Source organism: Poecilia formosa, unplaced genomic scaffold (assembly GCF_000485575.1).
Source record: "Poecilia formosa unplaced genomic scaffold, Poecilia_formosa-5.1.2 Scaffold172, whole genome shotgun sequence".
NCBI lineage: Eukaryota > Metazoa > Chordata > Actinopteri > Cyprinodontiformes > Poeciliidae > Poecilia > Poecilia formosa.
Window position 1 is genome coordinate 727767 of NW_006800111.1, and position 15884 is coordinate 743650.

A 15884-nucleotide genomic window follows, 5' to 3' on the forward strand; every position below is an offset into this window, starting at 1 on the left:
GAAATGAGAGCTTCATTAGTGACCGTTTGATAAAGAAATCAAAGGAAGAGGACGGAGAGATGAGAGCAAAGGTTTCACTTAGTGCTAATTTCCCACTCAACAGTCCGGTCTCAAGCTGCTCCCCAAAGTGGTCTCACATATTATAAAGTAATTTAGATTTTACTGAGCAGCGCGGGATCCAACTTCACAAACAGGCCATTGGGAAACAAATCCAATCAAGACCTATTTATATATAAAAAAGATTTTTAGAGCCTCCATTTGTGTCACATTTCATCAGTGTGTGTCCTTGTTTATCCACAGCAAGCTCCCTCAGTCCTCGGTGTTTGAAGTGCAAACGCAAGTACTCCAGCTGCAACCATGATGTATTAACGGATCATTAACGTGGGCACGTACCATTTTCAAACTGCTGTTTATGCATTCATGACACAGATATGAAAAGATGTAAACAAATCTGCAACTAGAATCCCAATGAAATAGCATTTTGCTTGTAATGTGAGAAAACCGTGGAAGCTGGATGTATTATCACTCAAGAATGTCCTCGTTTCACTTCTGGAAAAAAGTAAGAATGTCTAATTTGAGAAAGTACAGAGAGAAAAGTGGAGAGAAAGAAGTGAGATTGGCAGAACTGAGCAGAGTGAGAACAGACAAGTTTATTACAGGTAAGATACAGATGAGATCAAAGGCTTCGAGTTCATACACAAAAACACTTTACTTGCGTTTGTTGGTAGAAAAGACGAGTTTAATTTGTGCTAGTCTGAAATCTTTTCACAAAACAGACTTAAATCAAGTAGAAAATTTACAATAAAGCCTCAAAAACAAAAATGTCAGCTATGAGAAATTGTTGGGAAAATGAAACCTACTTTGGAGACGCCCTCGAGCTTCGAGTTCACCTCGGCTTTGCAACGTCTGCCTTTTTGTCTTTCTCCGTCTTAAATCAAGAATCATGAGGAAAGCTTCTGACGAGTGCGCTGAAGCCTCCTGAGCATCACTTGAAAATGCTTGAAAATTGGAAGGTCGAAGCTGAACTCAGTCAGAAGCTTTTTATTCGACGAAACTTTCAAAAATTGGCTTTGTACAGGTTCAAACCACAAAACCAGCAAACGTAACCAAATAAAATGATCCGTTTATACACTAAAGTATCACCAGTAAAACCAGATCACAGACTAAAGGCACATGTGGTCCCAACAGATCTCCCAAAATCAGAGACCAAAAGCAGAATCACATGTAGAAACCTCATTTAAACACAGCAGTAGCATGCACCCAGCTGCGTTTCGAACAAAGGAGATGCGATTTGAACAGGCTTCCTCCTTCATAGTGAGCAAGCTCTGCATGGTGACCCCCGGCAACGATTGCAGTGTGGCAACATCAATACATTCAACATCCAGCAGTGAAAAGAGGAGGATTCAGGAACACCAAGGTGTCATCCGCAAATGGTGGCAATTTTCAAATGACGGCCATGAGTTTACACTGCTGTTTATAAACGGTTTTGGACAAAATCTTTTGCCATGAGGGGATTGTGGTCAAGAATTTGAGTCGGTAAATCTGTGGTCGTTCCGTATAACAAGTAGAGTGACTGATTAATTTCTCTCCTGGTCAAAGAAGACAGGAAATTACCTTCGATTTTTCATAAAATGTCCTTGTCCTGTCTGACTTGATATGAGACGGTGTGTGCTGGGTTTAAGGAAACCATCTGTGCATAAAAAGCTACAAACAAACACACCGAAATATTGGTGGTCTCTAAGCATCTCTGGAAACTGAAGACCTGCAAATGACACGATGCATGGCATCAAAAAACAACAAAACACCTGGGTTGTGTAGCAACGTCTACAGATGGGACTCAAAAGGTTTTTCCGGAGGATTGCTGAACAGCGCTTAATGAGAGCCAGTGTGGTTATATTTGCTTCTGTGAAACAGTAAAAAAAGTAAAAAAAAAAAAAGATTTGTCCCTTTAAATGAAAACGTTTTGTTTAATTAGGAATGTGGCATTCTTTTAAGACCATGCAAAAAGGTTTGGGTTCAAAGGTTTAATTTAAAATCTTAAATCCTTGTTAGTATTTTCTACAGATTTTAATAACAAAATCTTGAATTGTATTCATTAGATGACTTAATATCCAATTTATTTCTTTAATCTCAAGTCAATCTAGAACTAAAATCTAAGTATCTAAATTAAGCGGCCATTATGCTTTTAAACATAGTTGGACAGGTTACTGTTTTTACTTGAAGCTTATGCTACACCGAGTGCTTCAGGGAGTTTAAAATATAAATACATTTTGATCAGAAATGCCCAAAACTTTGCATGCCCCAGTATTTACCCTGAGGGTCCTACTTTAAACAAATTATTTTTCAGAGTGACCCTCAGTGTAGATTCTTTTTTTTTTTTTTAAATAAACTGACCTGTATAAATGTAAATGGTGAGATTGATCAAAGTGAAATGAAGCACTGAGACTGTATCAGTCAAAATCTGAGCACTTCACACAAGTGAAGGGCTGAAAAGGGTAATATTGTGATTTGCTTTGAAGCATGAAGAATGTCTCGGTGGCTTACAAAGCATCATAATGTGGGGCAGAAAATGAAAGGAGACCTCAGCCCTCCTCCACTAATCCAAAGGGAACCGGAACCTGAACAGTCACAGGTTTTCTGTGTGAAGCAACACAAGATCAAAACAGCACTTTGCACCAAGTAGTGGCTTAAAAATCACTAGTTTTTACTTCTTAAAGAACGTCTGTTCACCTGTAACAAAACTCAACAGTGACACTGCAGTGGATTGAGACCTATAGAAACTAAAGAGAAAACAACATTCAGCTGGTGTTTTGCTGCTCTTTAAAGAGGAGGGAAAGGTCAAAGCAGAGACGCCTTCGAAAAGAAACCGAGCGCAGGACAGTTTTCACTGCTTTAAAGAAAGAAAACACAGTTAGTGGAATTTGCATTTTTACAATACTTCAACAAAACAAACCAACAAAAAAATAAACTATTCAAAGAAAAGAAAAATAATAATAATAATAAAAAAAAAAAATGGTAGTGGCTTCTTTGCTAGTCAAAGACGTTGTTTAGGAGTTTGGTGTGCGGGTTAGATGGTGGACTTTGAAAAGGAAACTTTAAGATGGTGATTTCCTCCCATGTCATAGTTGTGAAGGTCGATCAGAGCCTGAATTGCCTCCTCCACCGACGACATCTGGATCAACGCCATCTTACGGTCCCTGTGAGCAAGACAGCGCAGTTAAAAATCATTGTATATATACACCGGATATGCTAGTTAAAAAAAAAAAAAACAAACAAAAAAAAACTGTTTATTTAGTGATGCAAATATCAATTAATGATTAAAACCCAGCAAATTTCCCTGTGACAAACTGTTGATCACCACATCCCACTAAATCATGCAAACTTTTTTCCTCCCGTCCCCTAAATCCAGCAACGTGGATCCGTGGAGGATCCTTAACAACCTTTGAGTTTAGATAAAATCTGATCAGACTGGGACATTGCTGCAACACCTCAATTTCCTGTGAGTCAAACTCAAAGAGAAATCAGAACTAACAGGTCGGACCCTTCAAAACAGCTCTGACTGATCTGAAATACGTCTTACTGAAAAAACTTAAAGGCCTTGACAGTTCCTCCGCTGTTGGAAAACAGCCGGCGTAGATCGTCCTCTCCAACTCCATCCCTAGGAACAAAAACACCAATCGACGTTTACAGGGTGAAAAAACTGCGATCCAGACCGCAAAGTAATACGTCTGAATTTCCTGCTACCTGATGTTGGAGAGGTGAAGTGTTGCAGATGGAGGAAAGATGTTCTGGAAGTTTTTAGACCCTGGTTTCTTAAAGCGATGGAGGGGGGAGCCAGAAAAATCTGTACGACAAAAAAACAAAACATTCACATGAGACAACAGGATTGTTCTGGAGCTGCTTGCTTCACAAGGATGAGCCGACGGCTTCTGTTGTTTTAGCCGGTTATCGAAGCCACTGAAACAAACCGAAGTGTTTCACCTTGTTGTCAATTCATTAATCTCTCTTTCATCAATTCGGTCGACTCTTCTTTAAAGGATTAATTATTTCAGCTGCATTTGATGGGTCTTAAGCCTGGAAGGCCAGTTTAAGATCCTGCCACAGAATTTCATTAAGATTCAAGTCTGGACTTGGACTAGGCCACATAAAAAAAAAAAAACTATTATGTGTTTTTAGACATTCAGATATGAAATTATTTCTGTGCTGTAGATTATCCTGCTGCAAAAGGAGAGACCGTCACCAACTAATGGCTGGAACAAATGCAAGACTACAAAGTTTATATTTATAATATATATTAAAAAGCAACAAAATTCAAATCATAACAATGTGAATCATCTTACCTTTGGTGAGTAACTGGTCGTCCAGTCCTTCTCTGGGCAAAGCTACTGTCTGATGTTTCGACAGAGTCACTCTCATCACTTTACCAAACACCTTCTGACCGTTCAGGTGGCTCATTGCTGCGGGCAACGAAAACACGGACGATGGGAAAATGAGAAGCTTCAAAGTTTAAAACTTCCCAAAACTTTAAAACTTCCCAATAGAATTTAACACACTGTCAGAAATAAATTTATACCTACAACGTTCCCACATCTTACCAAGTTGAGCCTGGTTGCCATCAGAAAGCTGAATCAGAGCGCTGTCCTTTTTGTTGTAGAGGATCTTCACCCTCTGGACATCACCATAGACACCTGAAGGGAGAGAGAGAGAGAGAGAGACAGACAGAGAAAGAGAGAGAGAGAGAGCAGGAGAGACGAGGGCGGAGGAGTAGATGAGAAGGATAGAACAGACAGAGCAGGAGAGATGGAGCCGACCAAGATAAAAAAAGAAGAGGTGTGAAGGATGAAAGGAATCAAGTTAGTGCTAGAAAGACAAATGAAAAGAAAAGATGGACTCTTCCCATTTGACTTCTACTACAATTCAATCAAGTGCTTGAAATGATCTGAGTCGTTTAATGTGGCGACACCTCAGCTGAACTTTAACACTGACACACAGCTCAAACCGGCTGGCAGGTTAATGTTTGGCATGAGTGCAGCTTGATTAGGTGGTTAAACTGTAAAACGGTGCAGGAAGAAAACACTTACTAAACCTGAAAGAACATGCTGCTGCTGGTAACACTTATGTAGATACAAACGAAAAAAAAAAGAAAAAAATCAACAGAGTTCCTTTAATGCTTTTGTAGGGCGGGAGAGCGGGGGGGTAAATGTTTTTACTTTAGAGATATCTGTGCCCGGCTTGGATGACAGGCAATCCCAACAGCACAGTTTTAGAAAAAGAGAGATCAACTATATGACCACAACAACTCGTTACAAATTTGAGAGAGAAAAGGCAAAGAGGGAGAGCTAGAGCTAGTCCTGGTGAGTACACTGGATTGCTGTGATCAACTGACCCATTAATGTGGTGAGAACATCAACCCTCAAGGACCTGGCTCCCTGTCCAGATGTTACTCTGCAGAGCATCAGTGGGGACAGCTTCGCAGAGAGTTTGAGATTGGCTCTGTGCTGGTAAACTAGGCTCATAGTTAGGCTCATATCTGCTCAATATTGGCGTTAGAACAGCTACAACACGCAAAAACAAAAACACACGTTCTTAGTGTCCATCTCACTCACATGTAAGCTTTCAAGCATCAGGTATTTTCATGTTACTTGCTTAGATTAACACAGACCTGGATTTTATTTAACATTCAAGTTAGCTTTAGAGGTCTATTATTTTAGGGATCTCAGAGTAGATGGGGCAGAAAACAAATAACATACCACAATTTTCAGATTTTCAGGAGCAGAAAATGTCAGAACTTGTGTAATTTGTCTTCATTTTGCATGAGTTGGTGAATCTAATGAAATCCCAATATAAATTAGGGATCAATCGGATTAATTGTGATGAATCAATTATTGAAATAGTCAACTAATTTAGTATTTGATTAATAATAAACAGACTAAAAAAAAGGCAATTTGCTGGAAAAAAAAAAACCCCATTAAGAGCAGCAATAAAACCAAAACTACACATAGAAATATAGATATTTTGAATTAAAGATAAAAACACTTTTATCTGTAAATATATGTTTTGGCCAAAACTCCTGAAGTGGTGCAGTTTTATCTTTACCTGGTTTAGATTTACTGTGTTATTGCATGTTAGGAAACGAAATGTTTTTTTCTTACTTAAGAAAGGAATTTAATATTTTTTTTCATTTGCATATTTTAATGTATTTCTAATATTCTATTAAAAAGTGGCTCAATGCAAACCTTAGGTTTTTTTTTTATTCCATTAATTATTAGAGAAATCGATAGGTTAATATATAATTAAAATAATCATTAGTTGGAAGCCCCAGTGAGTTTTATGTTTGGAACGTTATGTTTGAGGAAAATCAATATTTCTCCAGGTCACTGATCATGGGGAGGTTAGGAACAAACGCAAGGGATGACGAGGAAAGCAGGACAGTTCTCGATCAGTCAAAAAAAAAAAAAGGAAAAAGAAAAAAAAAAAGCAACGTTATAAAGTTTATCCAAGAGATCTGGCTGGATTTCTTTTTCCCCATTTTAACTCAAGAAGCAGGAACCTACAAGCTAAGGAGCAGGCTAAAGGTTTCATAAGACCTTAATGGTTCTGGTGTCTTTGTTCTCATCAATTAATAGATAAGCTGACCAAAGAGACAATCTCCCAGACTCACTGCTCTTTCAGTGTAAAGACAGTAGCACATTTCAACTTTGCAATGTACAATGTGACAGAGAAGAGCTTGAAAAAACAGGCAGATAGAGAAGAGCAGAGTGCTCACCACATCACTGAAGAAAGTGAACAAAACTGGATTAACAGAGAGAGATATACAGATAGAATAGAAGAGATTGAACATACCGAAGAGGGTAAAGAGACTTTGAGGCGTGACCATCTTTAGAGAGAGAGACCGCAGAGCAGAGGACAGGAAGAGGAGGAGCAGAGGAGGAGGAAGAGGAGAGACGAAGGTATAGATCAGACCGCCCAGCGTTGGACGAAGGGGGAGGTGGTGGTTGTTTCCATGATGATGAGGGGTGAAGCAAAAATGGAGGGGGTGGTTTGGGGGGTGGGTGGGAAGGGTGAGGTCAGAATGGCAAAGCCAAAGTCCAGTTTAGATTAAGAAATGTGAGAGGAATAGAAAGAAGTAATTGGGGGAGAAAAGTAGAGAAAAGGTGTTCAGAAGAAGATTTAGCGTTAAAGAATGTGTGGTTTATAGGGAGAGTCAAATGGAGAGAAAATAAAAATGGATGAGAGGAGCATAGGAGGGAAGAAAGGAGGCAGGGAGGGGAGAAAGGAGGAGAGGAGGACAAAAACCAAAGCAGAGGTCAGTAAACAGAGCATCAGTGGAACATCAACGGAGTCTGAATGATTGCTGATTGAGTCAAAAAGCACGCACGCAAAATAAAGGACTCCAAAGTCACACTCCATTATTTCAGTAGCACACACTCGCACGCGTGCGAGCAAGCGCGCGCCCACACACACACACACTCATTCTGCTGGATGCATGTAAAAGTGAAGAACAGGAGAGCCGTGAAGCGGATGGCTGAAGGTGACCAGGCACCGTTAGGACTGCCGAACGTGATGAGCAGGTCAGACTGATGAGTTTATCACTCCAAGATGACACGGCCTTTGCTTTCTAATGCTTAAAGGACTTAGGTAAAAAAACACCGTGAGTCCTGCGTAACAAAAATAAATCATACGCTGAGATGTGGGGGTCGATGCCGACACAAAACAGACGTGTGACCAATTGATGGGTGTGGATGGATTTTGGATTCGGTACCCAGGAAAAAGTGGCGTCTCTTCGCTTTCAAACATAAATACAAACAATCGTCTTTGGGTTTGTTGGTTTCATTCCTGCTGTGCATGTGGTGTAATGCTGGTAACATGGAGCATTAGAGGCTTTTTTAACTGATGACAGAGTGAAGAGATGAGGAACAAGTGACACGACTCAACATTCAAAGCTTGAAATTAACACTCAACCACTTTAATTTACATAGGAAATTAAAGTGTATATCCTAGGCCTGTAAAATGACTGAATATTACCATAGTTATATTGGTTGGGATTAATCCTAAATCTCCTCTTAATTTTTCATTACCTTGTTGTCTAATCTTGGAGAATGAGCATTTTAGTCACTAAAATCTACATCTTATGAGCAGTAAAGGTTAGCTGAACATCCATGATTGATATTGCAGAGTTGGTTTCGATTCAAGCATGTTCAAAAACAAACAGCATTGTGTATGTTTGCAGAGCAAATCGAAGGTTCAATTTAATAATTTAACTATTACACCTACATAGATGACAATGCAGTAGCCAGGGAAACATTACCAAAATAAAACGGCTGATAACAATATCTGGATTTCTTTTTAAATAATGAGTAACTGAGAAACTCAACCACCAGAAATGAACCACTTCCTATTGTTTATTGCATTGTTATCACTGCTCATAATTCTTGCTTTTTAAACAAAGTGCGACCACATTCTTGTTAAAAGTGTGAGGCATAATTTCAATGTTACGTTTTCACCAAATTATTTCTGAATCACCACCAGAATAGCTTTAGAACATTTTTTCCCCCTTCTACTGCGCAATACTGAAAGCACACAGATTACTCCTTGCATCAGCATAACCAAAGCCAACGCTTAAAATGCTCTTAGAGCATATTGGTTTACTGTATTGATAACCCTTTTAGAGTGGTCAAACGCAACACTGCTGGCATGTGTCTCCCGGTCTTGAGGTAAATAGAAGAGTGAGACGGTTTAATACGGCCAAGATAAAACTCCTGCACCTTGGCCTTATCCTCTCACCAGGTACTTGGAGAAACAGACAGAGAGAGAGAGAGAGAGAAAGACAGCAACAAACATAAGAAAGGATAGCAGATACAGTTGAGATAGAGATATTCAAGTAGATACATATTTGGAATTCAGAAAACGTGACTGAGAATAAACATAATTGTAAGAATAAAAATAAAAAAGAATAAATTTTGTTCATCTGTCAGGTACAGAAAAATGGAAAAAAAAAAAAAAAAACATGTCAAAAGTTTAACTGAAGGTGTACTACCTGGTATGGACAAAGTGGTTGGACATAATTAGCTAAAAAGACCTCAGAGTTTAGAACATCACAGTTCATGGCAAGAAAAAAATAAAAAATAAAAAATTCATGCACATGCCCACGCACAAAAACAATTCTTTGTGTGAAGAAAAAGAGCTTTGCCAAGTTAAGGCTGAGTCTCTCGTAAAGAAATAAATCCTCATCCGAATGTAAAAACGCTCTGAGAAGCAAACCACACTATTATGGTGCTAAAAACCTGTGTTTACCATGTTGCAAAGTCAGTTTATGCTTTAAAAAAACAGACTGTTGTCTTAGTGTGGGGTTTCTTCAGTGTGCTTGCATTTATAAAAATCCTCCTCCAAAAATAGTCTTTGAAAGAGTTAGAAAAAGTGACAAAGAAAATAAAATTATTTACTTAAACTAAGCTGTAAACCGTTATGTTCCACAGTCATCCTGTCGCTGTAAAAATCCGGTACGGTTACAAGGAAATAAAGAGACTTCTGAGGTGAAGGATCCATACTTGTATAAAAAAATAACATAAGTTATGCATAGCACTCATACAATCACACACCCACACAAGAATGTATACTATTAACTCAGAAGAATCATCCAAAACTGTTAAATATATCGTAAATATATGAGTGAGCAAAACTAGAGCCTATGGAACTGATTCTAGTGTGAAAGGTTTTGCTTGTGGTTAGTGTACCTCTTCATTCAGGTTGGACGCCAACAGGACTCCTGACACTCCGGATCCAGACAGAGCAACGCGACCTGCAGCCGCCGCTGCCGCTGCTGCTGCGCTCAGGGGACTGATGGCTCCTGAAGAGAAAGCCCAGGGTAAGAAACAAGTCTGTATTATACAAAACCAAAATATAAGGAAAAAAAATCAACAAAGAAACTAGAATGAGTTGAACTTTTTTTTTAAAGACAAACAGCTTCTCATTTCATTCTTTGCCGTAATGGAATAATTGTTCCTCATAGATTTAATAGGCAAAAAATAACAGAGATATGAGCTGTGTCCGAATTCAGGGTCTGCATCCTTCGAAGGACTTGTCTACGTAGGACGGGTCCTTCGAAGGCCGTGAATAAACTAAGACCGGAAGAAAAATATCTGCGGATTCAGACAGGTCTAGCCTTCACCAACTGTCCCCGCCCCCACCTCAGCGTAACTCATGTTGCCAAGCAACCGTGACAGCGTGAAGCAGAGAGCAGAGAAGAAAAAAAAAAACAACGGAGCCGCAGTTTGTTTTTCAGTCATGTATTACTGATTTCTATATTATTCTTCACTTTTTATAGTAAACGATGTTCCATAGTAAAAAGGAAATCTCTTAGTTTGATTCTAAAACGTTTAAATGTGCACTGCACTTTTCTACAAGGAATACAAATTTTTCATTTACAAATATAATACTCTCCACATCGCAGATAGGACATTACGGTTAAATAAACATATTATATTTGAAGGCTTAACTTTAATTAATCAATCAAATCGATGAAATACTTTAAAAATACTTTATAAACCAAACATTTTTCAACCAGACCTGTCTGAATAATATCGGTGTTTAACTCCCACTCATTGGGGAAAGCTAGCGGGAGTTTTTATAACAGTGTGCCAGGAGTTAGGCGTTTTCTCTCGGTGTACCAAACCTGGAGCGCCCGGCCAGATGACAGCTGGAGGGGAGCTGGCTGTTAACGCAGCGGCAGCAGACAGGTCCGAAAATGTCGGAGCAATATTGCAATTAGGTGATGTATTGATGAACCGCGCAGATATTTGAGATTTACACACTTACATTCTCGCCTAAAAACGTTGTACCAAATCACGTTGTGTCATTTAAAGTGTTATAAAGCTAAATAATTTGTTCTGCCTGAACGCCCAGTTGGAACTCGCGATGAATTATGGGATATCGTGGGCCGTGAAGGATACACTGGGCCCATCCTTCAAATCTGGGGAAAAGAAGGACGCATTTGAAGGATGCATTTGAAGGAGTCTTTGAATTCGGACAGGCCTTGTCGCAACGCTATGACGTAATCGGGCTACAAATCCGTCCTTCGAAGGATGCAGACCCTGAATTCGGACACACCCATGCTCAGCTATATTACTAGATTCTAGTAACTTTTCTTATGTAGCTTTTTTTTTATTATTTAGCTCAATGAATCGCTGAGAATGTGATCAATTGAAGACATTTTCAATTATCCTAGCAGGACATATAGAGAGAGACAAGTGGATGGAAATTAAAAGCAAAAAATATATATGTACCTCCACCCTGTGAGAGGGAGAGAGATGATGAGTAACCTCCTCCACTAGAGTAGGAGGCTAGAGCTCCAGATGGGGTACCTACAAGACAAAAACAACGGTATGAACAACTGCTCATATACCAAGCAGAGTAAGGTTTAAAATTGTGTTTTTCACCAGAAATGACACAGGCATCTTCTAAAAGATAATAAGACAGTGTTGCAATTGGGTAGCATTGTGAGAAACGCATCATTTACATTTGACGTATTTATCTTGAATAGCGTAGAACCTTAACTTTCCCACAAATTCCACTTTCTAATCATTAGGGTTCATTTCCAACACGATCTTCTACATAAGATGCAAGTTAAGTTCGTTTTGCCTCAATTTATGGCATATTGTAGTATCATTTTAGGAAATCTATAGTACATTCATCCTTAACATGTTGATCAAGTTAAAAGATTTCCTCAGACATGAATCTACAGTTAGCACATGTCTGTATGCACAGTAGCATTAAGTTATCAACTATTTTAATATATAAAAAAATACAGATAAAAAAAATGTGTGTCAGCAAATAAAATCATATGAATGAACATTGTAAAAACAGTCAATAACAGATGAGCATTTACCCAGTAAAGAATGATCCTTGTTGGTTGACTCTCCGTCTCCTGTCGGAAGGTCGGGTCTGGTGTAATCACGACTTTTATCGTTGTTGTATTTAACGTTGAGGTTGACCAGTTTACTGAAGTCTATCCGCAGAGTGCAGCACGAATTATAAATGTTCTGTCCATCCAACGACTAGAGTAGAAGAAACAAGTGTGAGCGTCACCAATGATCGTACTTTATTTAGTCTTTTCATGCATAAGGTAAAAAAAATGTAAAAGTGACAATTTTAGTAAAGAAATTCAGTGATTTTTAACATTTTTAACAAGGGAGTTTGAAGATTTAGCCTCATTATAACTTTTTTTTCATGAACCATAATAATCAATTAGAATATGCAGTAAATAAACTAAAAGTTAAATAAGTAATAATGCATGTTGTTCTTTTACCTAGAAAGTGACAGCTGATGCTGCATCATCTTTACCAGCAACATCTGTGTTTTGGTAGATCAAAACTAAATTTCAAGTTTCATTAAAAGTGGTTCAATTCTTTGTTAACTGAAGGAGTCAATGATCATTGGGTGGGATCAGATCATGTGATCAAAGTGGGTCACGGTGTTGACTGGAATCCTACCAGTTTAGCTTGTTGAGCATTGACTGGGTCACTGAACTGCAGAAGAGCCTGAAACTGGTTGTTCTTAGTGAAGGTTATAATCTTCATAACGGTCCCAAACTTGCTGAAAATCTGAAACAAAGGAGAAAAATAAATAAATAAAAAAAAACATAAAAAGGACTTATTTGAAAACAATGAATATTATCAGGTCATTCCATCATGGGTCTTTTAAAGACCATAAGAAAAAACAATGTTTTATTGGCGTTAACGTTTTACATGCTCCGAGTTTACCTGTTGTAAAACGTCCAGTGTTACAGGATAAAACATGTTGTCGATAATAATTCGCAGCACCGGGCTGGGGGGCGGAGCGAGCTCCAATACGCCCTGGTCAGAGGATGGAGAGCTGCCATCTTGGACAGCTGACACCGCCTGCAGGACTGCCTGGGCTCTCTGGGTGGGACAAAATAAACAGCACACAACATTAGAATGACAAAACTCTTCCGCTACGACGTCTGTTAATGGTCGATTCAAGGAAGCTCTGTGTCTGAAACGAAATTTGAGGCCCATATATACCTGGTTCAGAGCTGAATCTGTTTTCAGTTCTTTATGGTTAGAATATTGGATGAAGACAGGAGTATTTCTGACCTGAAGAAAAACAACAAAAATACATGACTATGTTTAACAGCAAAATGATGTATTAATAAATGAGAAAAATAAAAACACTGAGTTCAGACCTGTGGTGTTACAGCTGTGTAGTAGTTCACCATAGTGATGGCTGCTTCCTCTGTGCCCAACTCTAGAAATGCCTAAAAAACAAGAACCATATGAAATCGCCAATATTTAAAACCGAGAGAGCAACATTATACAGTAAGCCTATATTAATGTGCTCGGACTTTATAGAGTCTACCTGGTTTTTTCCCTTCAGCATCAGAATGTTGGTGACCTTTCCAAAGGGCAGGCCGAGAGCAATGACCTCCGTCTCTGTCACTTCGTTGGGAAGTTTTCGGATGTGGAGCACTCTGGAGGGAGGGGACTCGTCCAGGCGCTGTTTCTTACTGTCACTACCGTTTGCTGAACACAGATTCGCAAGCAAAAACATTAAACAGAAATCGTTGTAGTTTAATGCTGTCTCGATCCAAAAGTTGAGCGACTGTAGCCATCACAAGGGGAGCTGGGGCAAGCAGGCTGGACATGTAAATAACTCCTTGAATTAAAAAAAAACCCGTCAAACCTATCTATTTGAAATCTGCTGAGGTTCAGTTGTTTACAGAACACGACTTTCCGTGTCATTTCCTGACCTTCTTTCTGAGCACAAAACATATTGCGGATGTTTAAATAAAGTGTGTCAGCAGGTTTGATCAAACTCACCTGTCATTGAGTTGGGGCTGCTACTATACATGTTCAGCTCATCTGAGCCTCTCTAAATAACAGGGACAAAAAGCAGAAAGTCACATTTTTACTCTCCAACTTGAATACAAGATGAACTGGACAGATATGACAGCACCGACTAATAAAAAAAATGTTTTGTTATTAATAAGTAAAGTAGTTTACCTTCACACCAACTGCAACATCACTGGAAATAGAATGGGAAACAAAAGATATTGAAACAAAGGCAGAGAGAATATTTCTGCATATATTACAAATTTGTCTCAGCACTACTTACTTATAAATATTTACCTGAAAATAATGTAATTTTATCTAAATCATAAAATAAGTGTGGGTCATTTCGCTTCCTTGCCATTTTGTGCCTTTGGCAGCTTTAGTTGTTTCATTCATCCAGTCCAAAATTACTGAACATAACATACCCTATTTTTTCTTCTATTCACTGAATACATCAAGATTAAGAACTCAAACAATTCAATTTTTGTTCCATTAACAACTTTAACAATGACAGTCGACAATAGGCACCACACCCTCCCAACCAACCCACCAAGAATAACAGAAGGTGGATGATGGTTGGATGGATGTTAAGTTTGAAAAAAATGCAAGCTGGACATGTTTTTTGCAGGGTTAAAGGCAGAATATTGTGCTGCTTTTTTAAAAATTGGCGTAAATATCACATTGTACAGTAACAAACATTACCTTATGGGGTCTGACAAGCTTACAAGCTAATTAGCTGATGCTAACAACAACAAAAGATAAACGTTTCATGGCAATAAATAGAAATATATTTTGATTGTAAACTTTTATATGATTGTGAGTAACATTTCTCACATGTTTAAATGCAAATTCAAGGACATAAATTAACCAATATTGTACCTTTCGTTATTTCTTTACTCTGAAATGTTGCGTTTTGTCCACAACAAACGCGGCTTGATCCCACGCAAACCCTATATAAGGTCATCACCGTATGAAAAAGTGACTGAATTTCTGACCCTAGCAGCTGTTTTTCAGCAGTGAGGCTTGACGGAAACGGAGATAAAGCCGTGCATTGATCACAGTCTCAGTCCTGTGCAGCAGACTGGCCTCAAACAAACAAAGGACCGTTATTTCAGTTGGGATTAAGCTAGCAGCACCAACTGACAGGTGGACAGACAATTAGCATGGCTCATAACAAACTGCTTTATTATCAGCTTTTAACATCATTATAAAGTCTACAATGGTGTCAACATGTAATGAAAGTCCTTTATGTCTATTTTTCTAGATAATAATACAGCTAGCTACCGTTACAACGCAAATTATTGAGAATACGTTTCTTTCTTTCTTTTTTTACTGTATCGTTCCCCTACACTCCTAGCTTCAGCGTCTGAGGTTAAATGTCTTGTGAAATGAAAATACGCCTGGATACAGACAGGATATGCAGCACATTGCCTAACCGAGGCTTGCTGGCTGTATCACGTTTTTCGCAAGATTCAGAACGAAGGTATAACACATTAGCTAACATGTAGCATGCTTCGAAAAAGCTGAATCCAAGTCGCAATGTCTGCTGTCACACACATACAACTATGCAGAGTGAAGGCAGAAGCATTAGTTTGGTTTATAATGACATTTACCCGTCCATTGCGTTTCTTTGTCCTCTTCAGTCTGTCTGATATGCCAGCACACTTCGACATACACTGTGCAAGCAAAATGGGCGTGCTTCTCCTTCTGGGGACAAACTTTAACCTTAGGGCGCTTCAACGCCACCTTCCGGTAGGGAGTATCTTTCAGAGAGTACTAATACTAGTACTACTACAAATAATAATACTAATACTACTAATAATAATAATGATAGTAAAAATTCTGTTAGAGGTAGCGAAGGTTTAAGACTGAGGTAAAGCTTCACCTTCCAGCAGGGCATTATTAAACAAAATTGAAGAAACTGAGTCAGTTATTGTATTTTTAGAAGTCTAAAAATACAATAACTGTATTTTTACAGTTATTGTAAAAATAACAACCTTTCCTGTGTAGGAAAGGTTGTCTACGGAAGAGGATTGG

The 15884-nt window shown here is 38.6% G+C and overlaps 1 protein-coding gene across 2 annotated transcripts; it reads right to left on the reverse strand.

The window, feature by feature from the left end:
- Window positions 1-630: 630 nt before the first annotated feature.
- Window positions 631-15578, reverse strand: ptbp2b (polypyrimidine tract binding protein 2b). Of its 2 annotated transcripts, none has more exons than XM_007565108.2 (17): window positions 15461-15578; window positions 14019-14040; window positions 13836-13887; window positions 13375-13538; window positions 13202-13273; window positions 13041-13112; window positions 12759-12917; window positions 12489-12599; window positions 11885-12053; window positions 11283-11360; window positions 9735-9847; window positions 6844-6877; window positions 4596-4688; window positions 4341-4457; window positions 3745-3844; window positions 3581-3658; window positions 631-3197 (listed from the first exon to the last, which is right to left on the reverse strand). In XM_007565108.2, the coding sequence occupies exons 1-17, from the start codon at window positions 15466-15468 to the stop codon at window positions 3068-3070; spliced, it is 1572 nt and encodes a 523-aa protein (XP_007565170.1). In that variant the 5' UTR covers window positions 15469-15578; the 3' UTR covers window positions 631-3067. The 2 variants fall into 2 exon arrangements, with proteins under 2 accessions (XP_007565170.1, XP_016533501.1); XM_016678015.1 differs by lacking the exon at window positions 15461-15578 and adding an exon at window positions 14745-14924.
- Window positions 15579-15884: the final 306 nt, after the last annotated feature.